Below are 15,784 nucleotides of genomic sequence, written 5' to 3' on the forward strand. Positions count from 1 at the left end.
GGTGTACCTTAAACACGCCGAGCAGGCTCCCACCTCAGGCCTCCGCCCCGCTGTTCGCTCGTCCCCTGATAACACAAGAAGGTCATGTCTGCACTTCCTCCAGGCCTCCGCCCGGAAGCCGCCTCACGGGGCCTTCCCTAAGCACTCCGTGGAAAGCGGCTCCCACCTTCCTTAGCCTGTCTTCCTTCCCTTGACGGCAATCATCACAGCCATGTTTTTGCTTCTTCTTGGCCTCCCGTGAAAATGTAAGCCCCACGAAGAGAGTGCTTCCCTTAGAGCTGCATCCACAATACCCAGAACGGTGCTCGGCACATGGAAGATACTCGGGGCCTTGTGCTAGGTAGTCTGCTAAAATGAACGACACTGGGCAAAGAAATGAAGTTTTTCACTGTCACCTGTCATCAGGTGGAATGAAAAAGGACTTGCAAAATAAAATAGGATAGAAAATAGCAGGATTAGAGGAGATCTAGTCTTGCCATTGCCCGGAAAGTCATTGTTTCTGAGCCTCAGTGTTCTTATCCGTAAAACAGGAGTAGGGATACCCTCCACTTGCCCGCATCACAAATCTCGGGACTGCTGTGGAACTTAACGGGGTCTCACATAGCATTTAATAGGGTGCGTTTCTGTCTTTACTGTTCACTCTTCAAGAGCAGGGACCTGGTCTTACTCGTCTATTACAGGACTTGGCACGGACCTGGATCTCTACATAATTGCCTAAAAATAGAGAACAAAGGTTGAAACTCTCCTTTGAGAAATGAACTGGGCTTCAGATATTCATGCTCCAGATGATTTTTATAGTCACTGTGTCATTTCATTTCATACAGCAGACAAAACAATTAATGCGTCTGAGCAGATAGGAAGATTCTGTTAGTCTGGGTTTTGTTCAGGATAAAGAATACAAATGCTTGTTTTTACTAAATGAATGGTTCTCCTGAATCAGCGCTGAAAAAATGCTTATGCTCTTCTGATGCTTCTGACACAGGCAGAAGACATGTGCTCCCACCGACAGAGCGCCAACCCTTGAATGAGTCCTTAACACAATGGAGAATGAAGTGCTAACTCAGGGGTACGAGCCAAACCTCCACTGCTTAGTTGGCTGTCCAGCTGGAATCAGACATCTGAAAATTCTGCACACTTTCACAGGTAACTACTCTCTTTTCAAAGAACCAGATCAAGATTAGGAGGAACAAAGTTATAGTAGCTGGTAGTTTAAACAATTATTTAGTATAAACCCAGGTTCTTTTCGTATATCCATTAGATTGGGGAAAAGGGGGTGCCCGGGTGACTCAGTCGGTTAAGCGTCTGCCTTCGGCTCAGGTCATGATGTCGGGCTCCCTGCTCAGTGGAGAGCCTGCTTCTCCCTCTTCCTCTGCCCCCTCCCCCCCAGTACTCTCTCACTCTCTCTCGCTCTCACTCTATCTCAAATAAACAAATAAAATCTAAAAAAAAAAAGACTGAGGGAAAAGGCTTAGCCCTAGACTCCAAAAGTAGCTCCTTCTTCAAAAGCTTGTGAACAGACAGTAAAGCTGGGGAGGCGATGGGGAATGGCTTGTTCTGTGCCAGCATCGTATATTAACTCACTTAATCCTCACAAACCATTCTCTGAGGATTACAGTATCATCCCCATTTCACAGACAGAAAGCTAGTCTGTCTAGATAAAAGCAGCTCGCCCAAGGTGGCGCACTGGAATTTGAACCTAAGCGGTCTGTGTTCTCATGTGCCACACGCAGTCATGAACTGCAAATGGATGAATGCACACTGCACACCATACACTGGAATCCAAGAGGAATCCAACAATGACCATTTACCTTTTGGAAATCATGGTCACATGGTTTCCATAGTTTGATCTACCACAGCTGGGCTAACGTGCTTCAGCAAATCCACTTAGACTAGGCTAGGTCGAGTCACCAAGAAATGATGCAATTTGGTGAGAGGATTTGGATGTGGGAGGGGATTATTAAAGGTGAGGAATTATTGAAAAGAAAAGTTTGGGAGTAACAGGAACTCCTGCACAAGTGCAAGACTGCCCCTCAAACAAATACAAGATGAAGAGGGACACGCTAGCAAGCCTTAACGAGAGTGCTGAGCTCCACTCACTTTGTAGTAATCTACATCTCCTGGGCCTGGGCACTTTCTTTATTACAAAAGAATGAAAAAAAAAAGCCAAGACTGATAAGAATGTCATGGTTAGAAGGTCACTAGTGAACAATCACATACAAAGAGCCCTCAAGATAAGACTAATGTGGGACATGAGACTAGGTGCTATAAGAAAGGTCACTGTCCTCAACAATTAATGGTCTCTGCTATTTGCACCTAACAACAACCCCTGAAAACCACCCATTCTTCCCTTCTAATGGCAGGTTCCAGAAGGTATCCATCAAAGAAGTGCTGCCCATAAGAGCATTCTTATTTACAACCAGCTTATACACATCTTATTCTCAAAGTCTTTTTTGACCTGCACCGGTAAGAAATAGTCTACTTCTCGGAAGTTGTTTTTGTTTTTTACTGTGAAAGAACAATGTTGATAAACTACTCATCTTTTAAAACCACAATCATAAAGTCAAACTCCTATATTACTACTGCATTTTTTTAGAGTGTTAGGGAGTCCCCAGCCTAGATGGGCTATGTTAAAAAAAATTTTTTTTAGGTTGCTCATTTAAATCTCAGAAAGCATTTCTTCCCTAGAAATATTCATCATAGTAATAAGGGAAATGGATCTGCTCATCAAAGCCTCATTTCCACATTCTCTCCCTCAATTTCTTGGTCTAGATTTATGGCTACTTAGGATGCTTCTAGGCTTTCCAGAGCCTCCCAGACAGGTCTCCATTTCCACCATGGAATTTTTTTAAGTGGGGTATTTTTAAGCTGGGAAATGTCTTACTAACAATTTAGTTTTCTATCACTTAAAATCTACTAGTTTTCATTTTTACAACACAGATTACACTTGATTGCCTTAAATTCTGTATGAAAAATATTTTAAGGCAATCAGAAAATTAAAAACAAAGAGGTATAAGAGAACACTAAAATGTCCCTAATGGTTTGTGGACTTCAAACATCAAAAGCAAGAGGCTATTTTGAAATATGTAATGACTCAAGTTTAAAGATGGGTGAATTTTAATTTAATCCTGTATAAAACCAAATGGTAGTCTAATACCACTGAGACTAAGTGCTGAAAAACTAAGTAATAAAACAAATACGTGAAACATGATTACAATTTAAATTCTTTGGGCTCTTTTTCTAAGCCCCCACTTTTAACACAGAATGAACTCTCCCAACCTAAGCACAGTGGTATTACTTAACACTTGACATCTAAAAGCTGTACTTTAGGAATGTTCCGTGAGTTTTCACAGCTATTGGGAAAGCTTTAAAAAGAAAAAGTGGGGCTTAAAAAGACATTTTCGGACTGTAGCATAGTATAACTGATACGAATACCGACTTAAGACTTTATGTCTCTAACGACATTCCTCTATTTTTCTACAAAAACCTTTTATCATCTGATAGTTTCATCAGATTTTCCATTTTCAACAGGTAACCTTTACTTCCGTTTCATCAGATTTTCCATTTTCAACAGGTAACCTTTACTTCCCATCATGTCCCAGATAACTGAGAGTCTTAAGATTTCCTAGACGTGGACCTCAGTCACTGAGTCCCCTTTCTAAATAAGGCAACCATTTGTCTTAATTTCCGTTGGAACAGGGTTTTATGCTCCAAACTGAATTTTCACTAGAGCGCACAGGATGTTCAAAAATGTTTCCCAAGGGGCGCCTGGGTGGCTCAGTTGGTTGAGCGACTGCCTTCGGCTCAGGTCATGATCCTGGAGTCCCGGGATCGAGTCCCCGCATCGGGCTCCCTGCTCGGTGGGGAGTCTGCTTCTCCCTCTGACCCTCCCCCCTCTCATGTGCTCTCTCTCTCTCGTTCTCTCTGTCTCAAAAAAAAAAAAAGTTTCCCAAAGCTCTCTTCTGGTCCATTCAGGACAATCAGCATGTAATCGAAGTGGCAGAAGGACTGGAGTCCTATTAGTCATATTTGATTCTCTCCACGGGGGGTTCCTCCTTGTAATGGGAAATTATTTGAATCAGGATGGAACAGTTGATAAGAAGGAAGAACAAACCAGCTAACCAGATAAACAGAAAGGTGTTCTTTCCCTGAAACTCGAGAACATAGGCAGGAGCCAGCCATAAGGCCTGCCCTATAAACCACAGCGTTAGGAGGAGCACAGCCCGTCTCCAGGGTATTCTCACGAGCGGCATCACAGGGGGCAGCAGGCAGAGGTACCAGAGAAAGTACTGGGAGGTGCAGACTTTGTTAAAAGTCACAAAGATGGCCGTGTGCAGGAAACAACAGAAGACGAGGTCCCTGTAATAGGCGAAGGACACGGCCAAGAGCAGCACGACCTGCGGCAGGAAGGCGGCGACGCCCAGGGAGGGGCTCCACGGGCTCTCCGCGGTCAAGTACAGCAGGTAGAAGTACGGAGAGAAGTTGTGCCGGAGGTCCCGCCTCGTCAGGTGATACAGGTAGGCTTGCTCCAGAAACTCCCCGCCGTATTTACTGTAAAAGCCGAAGCAGAGGGCGCAGAACGTGAGCCCGGCCACCGCCACGAAGAGCAGCACGGCCCGACTGCAAAGCCTCCTGAGGAGTTCGCACAGACGCGCCTGGAAGGGGCAGCGGGGCCGGCGGGCGCCCGGGGGGCCGCCGCCGCCGCGCTCCGGGAGCAGGTGCAGGGCGATGGGAAGGAGGTAGGTCACCGGGTACATCCTCATGTGCACGGCGAGGCCGTAGGCCACTGCGGCGCACGCCACCTGCCTCCTCGCCAGCAGGTGCAGCGCCGCCAGCACGAGCGCCGCCACCAGCGAGTCCGCGCTGCCCCGGCTGGACACCGCCATGGGGAGGGGGTTGAGCAGCCAGAAGAGGCAGTAGCCGCAGGCGCGGCGCCGGCCCAGCCCCCGGAGGAGCAGCAGGCGGTAGAGCAGGAAGGCGGTGAGGAGGTCGCAGCTGATGAACAGAAACTTCCCGAAGAGCTCCCCCAGGCAGACGCTGGGCGTGAGCAGCCAGCCCAGCAGCGGCGTGTAGCGGTAGGTGGCCCGCAGGTACGGGGAGCGCCCTTGCGTGATGAAGCGCGCGGCGTCCGTGAACACCTGGTAGTCCACGTCCGTGTAGCGCACGAGCAGCGTCCGGTCCTGGAAGACCCCGTAGAAAACCAGGGCCACCCGGGCGAGGAAGGCCACGCCGAAGACCCCGGCCGGCGGCACCCGCAGGCCCAGGAGCCATTCTCCCCAGGGCCCGCTCGGGCCCATGGCCGCACGGCGCGTCAGCCGCTCGGCCGCGGCCCGGAGCCGCCCTCGGAGCCCCGGCCCTCGCTCGGCGCCCGCGCCTCGGGCGGCCGGCGCACCTCCCGCCCGCCCGCCGCCAACCGGAACGACCGCGGGTCGGTAGCTTCCGGCAGACGCCCCGCCCCCGTCCCGCTTCCGGCGGGAGGCGCCGCGCTCTCAGTGGCCCGGCCGAGGTTGCCTTCCTCCGGATTGGCTGCGTCGCTGCCGCTCCTTCCTCCGGCGGGGCGGGACTTCCGGTCCTTGCGGGAGGCGTGGTCCGGAGGCCCGCGGCTCTCGTCGCGGGGCGGGGCGGTGGTTCTCCTCGCGTGACGCCCTTCCCGCGCCGCAGCTCCGTTCCGCGGAGACGGAGCCAGAGACGGACGGAGCGGCCCCGAGCCGGAGACCCGACAGTGAGATCGCTTGCCGGGCGCCCCACCGCCAGCTCGCCGGTAACCGGGGCTCGTGGGCCGCGCCGAGCATGCGTGTCGCGTGCGTGCCCGGACGTATCCTTGTTTTGAAACTGTGCCTGTGTCCGCGCGCGAAGTGAGCTGGGGGCCGGTGTCTTGTTCGGCAGCCCCGGCGGAGGGGTGCGGGGCGAGGCCGGGAAGGGCGCCCCGGGGCCTCGCGGCTGCGGACTTCGCTCCTCCTTGTGGCCCGGCTGCCTTCCCGTCCCCAGCCAGCACTGACCTTCCAGGCCTCAGCTCGGATGTTAACTCCTTTTTTTTTTTAAAGATTTTATTTATTCATTCATTAGAGACAGAGAGAGAGAGGCAGAGGGAGAAGCAGGCTCCCCGCTGAGCCGGGAGCCCGATGCGGGGCTCGATCCCAGGACCCTGGCATCATGACCTGAGCCGAAGGCAGACGCTTCACGACTGAGCCACCCAGGCGCCCCGAAGATTCTTTTTTTTAAGATTTTATTTATTTATTTGAGAGAGAGAAAGAGAGAGGATGAGTAGGGGGAGGGGCAGGAGGAGAGGGAGAAGCAAACTCCCCACTGAGCAGGGAGCCCGATGTGGCGCTCGATCCCAGGACCCTGGGATCACGACGTGAGCCGAAGTCAGATGCCTAACCACCTGAGCCACCCAGGCGGCCCGGTAGTTACTTTTAACTGTGTTTATTTTGCAGCATACCAGCTACACGTAGAGTGGTAGCACGTCACCATGCTGATGGTGGTGATTCCCAACAGCTAGCTCTGTTGGAAACCTATTTGCAGTGTGTCAGGCATTGTGCTAAAACCTTACCAGGCAAGGTGGATACGCTACCTTCACAGATGAAGAAATCAAGACTTCCGGAGGTGACATAATTTTCCTCAATCACATCATCAACTAATGGCAGAGCTAGAACACAAAAGCAGTTCTCTTTCTAACTACTATGTGGCTAACCTGTAAATAAAATGTTGATGATGAATTATTTCCTTCTCTGCCTCCTCTCCTTTGGTCTCGTCTCAATCTTTCAGATATTTGCTCTCACTGTGACTCTAGCTCTGATCATTCTCTCTGCCAGTGATAGCTAAGTGAGGCTTAGTCCCAGAGAGTAGAGGATATGGAAGGTCCGTGTCTGAGGATTAACTAAGTAACGGCTCCTCGGGCGGCGTTGGTTTAGGTAGTGTGGCAGAACAGCCTCAACCCATTGGACCCTATAGAGCTTACCCATTAAATAGGTGGGAGGCACCAACTTGGGCAGGTAAGGAAACAAGAAACAGTTAATGAAACAAAACTCCACTGGGGTCACTGAAGTCAAAGGCATGAGATACAGATAGTAGTTGTGGGACTGAAGAAGGGACTGGGGTCCAGGAAAATAACTTGGACAGGGAGGTCCGACTTCCCTTCCAGTTTCTAGGTGGGACAGAAGTATTCCAGGCTTTAAGGAGCCCGTACTGAGCCTTGTGCACTGGGCTCAGGGATTCTATTTCTTACCTCTTTCCAAAAGAGCTCCAGTTTTTTCAGATGCTCAGCGGTTCATTACCTCTTGAGCTATTCCGTCCAGTCCTTCCGATTACCCCTTTCACTGGCTGCCTCCAGGCTTCTGCCCTGGTACGTCCAGCTACACACGTGCGTAGCTTGTCCCCAGCATCCTTAGCCAGGGCCTTGAGCTTGGTCACTGTACTGTTTTGCTCTCTTTAGCTTTCCAGATCTATTCTCCATTTTTTTTGCCCTGTTCTGGGCAGCATCACCCCGTCTTCCCTGCCGTCTGGCTCCCCATGAGAATAAGCCAGTGGGAGACGCTAGCAGATCTTTGGCAGTGGCTGAGTCTTGCTGCCTAAGGCCACTGGAGCCACAGCCCCCTCCCTTGGCTACAATTCTCACCAGTTTCCAGTCACCATCCCGCCAGGTTTAAGACTGGTAAAGGCTTTCCTGCTATGGGGAGGCCCTGGGTGCTTCACCATCCCTTGTTGGCTTATTAGCCCTGCCTACACCTTTGTAAATAATCCCTCCATTAAATCCTATCCATATTAGCTCTTTGAGTATACCCTCTGTTTTCTGCTGGAGTACCGGCTGATTCAATCACTGTCCTTGTTTTGTTTTTTGTAGATCTTGCTTATATTTCCTGCTTTGTAATTTCTTTGGAATCTATTCCTAATTCTTTTTTCTTTTTTTTTTTTTTTAAAGATTTTATTTATTTATTTGAGAGAGAGAGAATGAGACAGAGCACATGAGAGGGGGGAGGGTCAGAGGGAGAAGCAGACTCCCTGCCGAGCAGGGAGCCCGACGCGGGACTCGATCCAGGGACTCCAGGATCATGACCTGAGCCGAAGGCAGTCGCTTAACCAACTGAGCCACCCAGGCGCCCATATTCCTAATTCTTTTCATGCTCAGTGTCCTGTACCTTAGTCCAGACCTTCAACAGCTCCATTTAATAATATGTACCGACCACCTCCACTACACTAGGATCTCTGGCAATTACCTTTCCCCCAAGCTTTTGAAAGTCTCATAACTGGTTTAGTGTCTCCTGTCTCTCAATTCTGCTAGGTTGATACTCATAAACAGTACTTTAATTAGATTCTTTCCTTCCTCAAATATCTTCAATGGCTCCCACTGCCTATTGAAAAAAAATAATAGACCATATAGCCCGATATTCAGTCCCTCCATGACACTGCCTTTTCAGTCTGTTCACCTTTATAAAGCCCTCTCTTCTAGGTTTATAACCCATCCTTTACATAATATGCCTGTGCTTTCTTCCTACAGTACTTTTCCTCGTACCACCTACAGAGAATCCTGTTTCTCTTCACTTATCTAAATACTATTTGTCCTTTGATGCTGGACTCTAACCTCAACTCCTCGAAACTCTCCCTAGACCTTAACGGGTGGAAATTATCTCTCCCCTTGCAAAACAGTGGAGCTTTTTGTCTGTTCTCTTTTTTTTGACAATTATGTCATGCCTTATGAAATATGATACCTAAATCTTTTATGGGTATTTAACAAATATACGAGCTGCACTGTGTACTAACTGTGTGAACTTGAGACCTATTTCTTCCCTCCCTCTTCCCTTGCTTCTGCTACATTTATTGAGCAACATACGTGCAGGTCCCGGGCGAAGTGCCAGGCTCTGCTGGTGACCGAATGCTGACATGAGTCCCATTCACGTGGCACTTGAGGTCTAGCGAGTGAGACAGACATTACCCTCTGTTTTCCAGTAAATTCACAAGTACAGTTGCTGCTCTGGTAAGTGCTATGAATGATGGGTATGTGGTGCAACCATAGCTTTTAACAGCGTTTTGGTCTGAGATGAGCGTAGTAAGAGTGAGCAAGGCTGGGGTCGGCAAGCGGTAAGGAGTTCCACAGAAGAATAGCAGGTGCAAAGCCCTTATGGTGTGCATCGTATCCTCCTCCTTTCTTAGTTGAGTGGTACCTTCCACATAATAGGAACTCAGTATTTGCTGAATTTTTCTTGAATCTTAGGTCAAATGTGTTCTAACTAGATCTCATAGATCGATACCTTCCCTTGCCTAGTGCCTGTCCCCGTGAGGAATTTCCACGGGCGTCTCACTCTTAGAACGTGTCGTTGATGGTATATCTGGCCCTTAGTGTGTGCGACTTGTAATATACCTTGTTTTCCTCACAAGTTTGCAAGTGTCTTCAAAGTATAAGGGACTGTATATTTCATATATCCTGTATCTCGTATGTCTTATGACCCATCCCTAAACTAGTGTTTCCTAAACATGTTAGATAAGTATCTGTTGATGATGATAAGAGACCCCGTTTTCTCCCCCCTCCTCCCTCTGTCCTTCCATTTCTGGGGAACAGGAGTCAGTGACTCTGGGATGTGTTACCTCTTGTCAGAGAGGGTTCAGGACTGGATATTGACAACAGATCTTTTTCAGGTAAGCGATGGATAAGAGTAGAAGAAAAATCCATTTCTTTGAATGTTGGGGCAAAGTGCCCAACAATGAAACAAATAGGCTCATAGAGGCTCGAAGATATATAAGGAATGTCTACACAGTAGCGTGGAAGGGAAATTGGGCATGTGAATCCCTGGCTGAAAGGGACGAAGCCCAGGATTCAGAGCAACTTGACTTTGCGGGATTGAGCTGAACCAATACTCAGATTTCTGAGTTTTAACTTTTTTTTTTTTTAAATCCTTTAAAAACAGTGTGAAAAGGTATTTGCTAAAGGATCCTAAGGTTGATGATGGAGCTACGGGAATGAGGGAGGGAGTGGATGATGGCAGTGAACGGGGAGGGCCTGGCCATGTGCTCAGTCCTCCCAGCTCAGCCTCACTCGACGCTCCATTCTTAGGTAGGCCTGTGGGTTCAGGCCCCAATACTAGGATTGGCTTCTATTTCTAAAAGATGCTGCAGTAAAGAACAGAGATTTGTCTATTTTATTCAGCAGCTTATTCTGAAGAGACTAAAATTAAGTAAAATAAACCAAACAAGCTCACGTCTTTTTTTACTAGGTAAATTTGACCTGGTTTAGTCTTTAATGTGGTGACTGGAAAAGCTGTCCCCGGGCACTTGTGCTTCGGTCGAGCTAGCCATGACCGAGCTGTTTATCTACAGCAAGGGTGGCGTGTTACCTGTTACAAAGAAACTGGGTTAACCAGCAGGGGAAAGGGCCAGGGTAGCAGCCTTGGGGAGGGGGCAGTATCCCCGACTTGTATCAACATTATAGCTGGCTTCTTTGCTCAGGCTTCATGGGGAAATTCTTGGATGGTCTTATTAGCTGGCAGAGATGGGTGGTGGATAATGAGGCGGAGCGGAGTCAGGATTTCCGAAGCCTCTCATGGAACCGCACCCTCCCCCGGGGCAGCTGATAACCCCCCACCTCCTGTTTGCCATGCCCACCCCCCCCCCCCCCACAAACCCAGTGCCAGGACTGGGACTCTTCTGGCACAGAGAGCATTTGGGCTGCTTGCAGCCATGTAGAGGGCCGGGCCTCGGCCTTGGGCCCATCATGAGCCCCACACCTCTACAGTCCTGGCGTTTGGAAGCTAGGGTCGGGGCGTCCCATCAGTGCCCCCCACACACCGAAGCACTCAGCTCCCGGTTGGACAGCCTTCCCCCAGCGAGCTGGAGCTGCCATGGCCCCCAGCCCTGTGGAGGAAGGAGACATACAGTGTACTTCAAGAAAAGGACACAGAAGGTGCTTTTATTTTAAAAACCAAAAAAACAAACAAAAAAAGTGCCACAGTGACAGGACACCGCGGGGGTGGAACACGCAGCGGAAGTGGGTTCTAGATGCCCGTGGCCCCAGCGGCCGCCCCCTGCGTTCCTCCTGTCTCCCTCCTCCTGGGCCTCAGCCCGCATTAACGGAAGCCTCAGTGGGCGTCTCCTCACTTAGGAAGAGCAGCTTCCACGCCTCCCTCTCCCGTCATCAAACCCAAAAGCCGCCTCAGCTATCTCGCTTCCACCTTGAAACCAGGATCATTGGTCAAAAGTCTGGAAATCCGGGGAGTCCTGCCCCAAAACCAGAGCAAGATACCTGCCCCCACGCTAACATCTCCTTTCTGTACATTCAGTATATTTGGTCCTATATACATCTATATACATCTCTCTACATATATATTATCTCTGTCTCTTTCTCCTTAGGTCAGCCTTCCATATGTACCATGTCCTACTTCCCGAGCCTCCACCTACGTCTCATCCGCTGGTCCAAGGGAGACTCGGGTTTCATCGATTTCACTGGGTCCCTCAGCAGCACCCTTTGTCATCGTCACACCCTGAGTACCCTCCCCCATCGGTTGTTTTGCCCGTCTGGCATCTCCCCGTTAACATCGGTGCCTAGCGCCCTCCTGACAGTCCAAGTCTGCAGGGCCCATTTCTCACCAGACCTGGCTGATTTTCAAGCTTGTCTGAAAGCCCGAAGAAGGATTTCAGCTCTGAGGAAGAGGCCATAGTGTAAAGAGCCGGTTGGGGGGGGGGAGGGTGCCACTGTTCTCTGGGGAGGATTAAGGGAGGGTCAGCCAGGCTGTATTAAAAGGACAGAATGACTTAAAGTGCAGCTTAGAGCAAAGTCTGGGGTCATGGAGGAGAATCAAAAAGGTTAAGTCGGAAAATGTCCTCATTCTGTTATGCGAGAATCTGAGCAGAGTCTGGGGGCCTAGAGTTGACAGCAGGGGACTAGGGAGAAAGGATTTCCCTCGGGAGGGACGCAGCTGTGCGCAGAAGAAGCTAGTGGAGGATGGCCTGCTAATGGATAAGAAGGTACGCACACACACACACACACACACACTCTCACTCCAGTACTTTGGGCCTTTACACATGGGAAAAAATCAGGTAAGTCTCATGTTGAATAAAGTTGAGAGCCCAGAAACTGGCTTCTGTTCTGTGTCGGATTTTCAAGTTTTTCTGGTTCTTGTTTTCTTGAGAGCTAGGGAGTGTTGGTGGGGTTTGCAGTCAGTGAAGAATGAAGGGTCTTCCTTTTGAAGTCGTAGTTAGCCAAGTTCAAGGAAAGAGGCACATAAGAGGATCTTATGTGGATCTTGTGGTGACCATGGGTCCATCCTCAGAACCATGAGAGTTTCTCTGTAAAGCTCCACACGCAGACGCACGTACCCATTCTGGGTAAGTGTGTAGCTTGTAACAAGCGACCGAGTCCACCTGAACAACCCGCCACTTGATTCATGCACGGACTCTACACCGAGCCACTGTGGGGGCGGGGGGACAGTTCCTTGGTACCTAAATGAGACCAGGAGGCACTCTTGGGATTTGGGGCTTTAGAGAAAGTTCTGGTGCCCGTTTGCCTTTCTTGGCCCCTCCCACAGCCCCCACCAGGGAACAAGGAACAGCCTGAAGTTGATCTCCCAAAGTGTGCCCTTTAACGCACCTGAAGGTGGCTTCGTGGCAGAGGAGAGTGGAGATGGGGCTGGCACCCACTTTATCCCAAGTGTCAGGAATGGCTAAGGAAGACCCAGGTTATTTGGCCAGGAGGCGTGGTCCCCTTCCCTCCCAGCACTGACTAATGAAATAGCCTGTACCGTCAGAGGGGCACAGGTAGGGGTGACAGCCTGTGTCTGCCAGCCACAGAGTTCTGCCCTGGCCCAAACCCTAATAAAGCACCCCCAATTCCAGAGGCTCCACACGGCAGTCTGGAAATCTGAGGATTTGCTCATCCTGCATGGTAGGGTTGATGTCACTTTCCTAGGGATTCTGGGCCCTGTAAGTATCTGGAACATCATTTCCAGACCTTTCTGTGGGGCCTGGGAACATACTGGCAAGGCTCATCCCATCCACAGGTCACCAGGAAACAAATCCTCCCAGGGCTGTGTGCAGAATAGGGTCAGGTTTTGGACAAAAGCTCTGCATTGGTCACTCCACGCTGAGGAGTTCGGATTCCAGAATGGGTGCAGGTGTGGTGGTTGTGACTGTTTCAGATTTCCTGGGTCAGCCTCAATTCTCTGGGAGCAGAGGCAGCGATGAGAGAACTGGGTATCTGAAGAGAGGGTCCACTTGAGAAAATAGAAAGAGGAAAACTGGTGACCAGGATTCTAGGTTATAGTCCGAATTTGCCAGCAGAAATGAACCACGCTATGAAAAACTCGGACTTCTTTCAACAGGGGTTGGTAGAGAACCCAGGATAAATGAATTCCAGATTCCCGTATTTCTAAGGGCACAGACCCCAAAAGGACTGTCAGAGTCTTGCCTTAGGGAACTAGCTGTGTGGGAAATTAGAGGCGGGTGGGGGCCCCAGCCTCAAGTCACCGAACTTGGTGGTGGTGGTAGTGGCGGGAGGTGGGGGGAGTCTATCCAACCAACTGCAGTGGTCCTCCTAATGTGAGTCTCCAAGCATGGCTGAGGCATTCTAAGTCACTTCAGCCTAATCTTCCCTCTCCTTCCCCCATCCTGGCGTAAGGGAGTTGTGCATCAGGTGGAAGTGGGGTGAGGTGAAGGGGACAATGGAAGGAAAGCTCGGACTCCAGTTGGCCTCGCCTAGCCACAGGCCACCAGGGTGAAGCAGAGGGAGTGGAGGATGGGTGCTTCTGGGACTCCCCAGTAAGCCTGGGTAACAGCCCTCACCCAGGATGCCAGAGAGGAGAGACCAGAGGGATGGGGAGGTGGGACACCAGGCCATCAGACGTTGCTGATGCGCACGCTAAGGGCAGCGCCCTCCTTCTCAGCTTGCTCCCGTAAGGACTCCTCCAACTTGAGCTTCTCGGGGTCTCCGTAGCGAACAGTGCTGTCACGGAGGCCACTAGGAAGGGCCACTTTCACAACTTGGTCAAAAAGGCTGAAGTCAGCTATGTATTTGCCACTGGCTGACAGCGAGATGGCAGGTGTGAACTCATAGCCCCAGAGGATCTCCTCCGGCAGGTAGGAAGTGCGCACCTGGCAGGTGGCACTGGTGGATTCCACCGTCCCGCTGAGGATCAGCACCAGCTCAAAGTCACCCTCGCCACTGCGGAGGGGGAGGTCTTTCAGGGGACTGGTCTCATCCACCACATGGTAGAACGTGAGGGGTAGAATGAGGAAGGGGCTGTCAGAGGCCGTGTCGACTTGGAAAGTCACATTGACCTGGTTGAGCCGGATGTTCTCGCCCTCTTTGGTCTGGTGGGTCTGAAGCAGTTTGCCTGTCACCTGGCAGCCAATGAGGAGGCTCTTACGCATGTTGGCAACTCGGATCATGAGGCAGGGCTTCCCGTCGTGCGCAGCAACAACCGCGTGCTGGCTGAAGCGGATGGTCTCCGCCCGCTTCTTGGGCCGGGCGATCTTGGCCAGGAAGGTGCCCGTGATGAAGATCTCCAGGATGGTGGTGAGCACCAGCTGGGCGATCAGGAGCACGATGGCCAGTGGGCACTCCTCACTGATGTAGCGGAAGCCATAGCCAATGGTGGTCTGCGATTCGAGGGAGAAGAGGAAGGCCCCGGTGAGCGTGTGCACCTGGACCACACAGGGGGTGTGATTGGCGGGGGGGCCCAGCTCCAGCAGGTCCCCGTGGGCCACCGCGACCAGATACCACACCACACCAAAGAGGAACCAGGTGCCTGCAAAGGTTGCCGAGAAGAGCAGTAGCTTATAACGCCACTGCATGTCGATGAAGGTGGTCCACAGGTCCTTGAGGTAGAGGAAGCGCTTGTCAGCGATGTGCTCCATTCGCACGTTGCTGCGGCCGTCCTTGGTCAGCACTCGGCGGCGTCGGACCACCGGGCCCACGAGGGGCCGGCTCTCCGTCTGGGTGGTCTGACTGTAGTACACCTTGGCGACTGACGTCATCTGCAGGGAGCAAGACAGCATAATGGAGGTTATTGCAGAAATCCGGCCAACGCCTAGCCACCCCCCGATGCGAAGGAGGAAGTCACACCCGTTTGGTGCTGCTGACTTGTTCTTAGCATTAGCCAATGTTTATGAGCGCTTGCTCTATGCCAGGCGCGGTGCAAGACACTGGTGAGTCAACAAGAAAAATGACATCATCCTTGCACCCCAAGGACTCACAGCCTAGTGAGCGAGACACATTCAGTGAGCAAATAACCACAATGCAGTCTGACACTTGCAATTCTTGGGAGACACAGAAAAGAAAGAGTCATAAGCTCACAGTTCTTTGAAGGTGGGGCAAGAAGAGAGGGCTCTACTGGTCTCTATTCCCCGCAAAACCAGTTCTGGGAAGATCACTCGTTCTGAAATAGGATCCCTCCCCTCCCTCATGAATGGCAGAGCAAGAAAGACTATCCTGTTGAAATCTTTCCAGGCCAACCCCGCTTAAAACACACAAACCCGGGCGCCTGGGTGGCTCAGTTGGTTAAGCGACTGCCTTCGGCTCAGGTCATGATCCTGGAGTCCCGGGATCGAGTCCCGCATCGGGCTCCCTGCTCGGCAGGGAGTCTGCTTCTCCCTCTGACCCTCCTCCCTCTCATGCTCTCTGTCTCTCATTCTCTCTGTCTCAAATAAATAAATAAAATCTTAAAAAAAAAAACCCACAAACCCTTAATTTCACCACCTTTCCCCCAGCCCCAAGTCAGTACTCACTAGTGATGCCAAGATACTCATCTGGCTCAGGACACAGCAGAAACCACCCATCCTTCTACCTTTCAAGATGCCCTCT

General features: G+C 51.0%; 2 protein-coding genes and 1 long non-coding RNA gene across 3 annotated transcripts; 1 reads left to right on the plus strand and 2 right to left on the minus strand.

Moving 5' to 3' along the window:
- Window positions 1-773: 773 nt before the first annotated feature.
- PIGM (phosphatidylinositol glycan anchor biosynthesis class M) lies at window positions 774-5,428 on the minus strand. Its single transcript, XM_054507888.2, has one exon. The coding sequence runs from the start codon at window positions 5,292-5,294 to the stop codon at window positions 4,017-4,019; it is 1,278 nt and encodes a 425-aa protein (XP_054363863.1). The 5' UTR covers window positions 5,295-5,428; the 3' UTR covers window positions 774-4,016.
- A 183-nt stretch (window positions 5,429-5,611) lies between these two features.
- LOC135364694 (uncharacterized) lies at window positions 5,612-6,719 on the plus strand. The gene is made up of 2 exons (XR_010412165.1): window positions 5,612-5,758; window positions 6,435-6,719. It is a non-coding gene; the product is annotated as an uncharacterized LOC135364694 (long non-coding RNA).
- A 7,086-nt stretch (window positions 6,720-13,805) lies between these two features.
- On the minus strand, window positions 13,806-15,446 carry KCNJ10 (potassium inwardly rectifying channel subfamily J member 10). The gene has a single exon (XM_045876075.2). It carries the CDS (start codon window positions 14,977-14,979, stop codon window positions 13,819-13,821), a length of 1,161 nt encoding a protein of 386 aa, XP_045732031.2. The 5' UTR covers window positions 14,980-15,446; the 3' UTR covers window positions 13,806-13,818.
- Window positions 15,447-15,784: the final 338 nt, after the last annotated feature.

The sequence above is a fragment of the Mirounga angustirostris genome, unplaced genomic scaffold, assembly GCF_029215605.1.
Source record: "Mirounga angustirostris isolate CCGP_5_RB_7025 unplaced genomic scaffold, mMirAng1.0.hap1 SCAF_6, whole genome shotgun sequence".
Classification (NCBI taxonomy): domain Eukaryota; kingdom Metazoa; phylum Chordata; class Mammalia; order Carnivora; family Phocidae; genus Mirounga; species Mirounga angustirostris.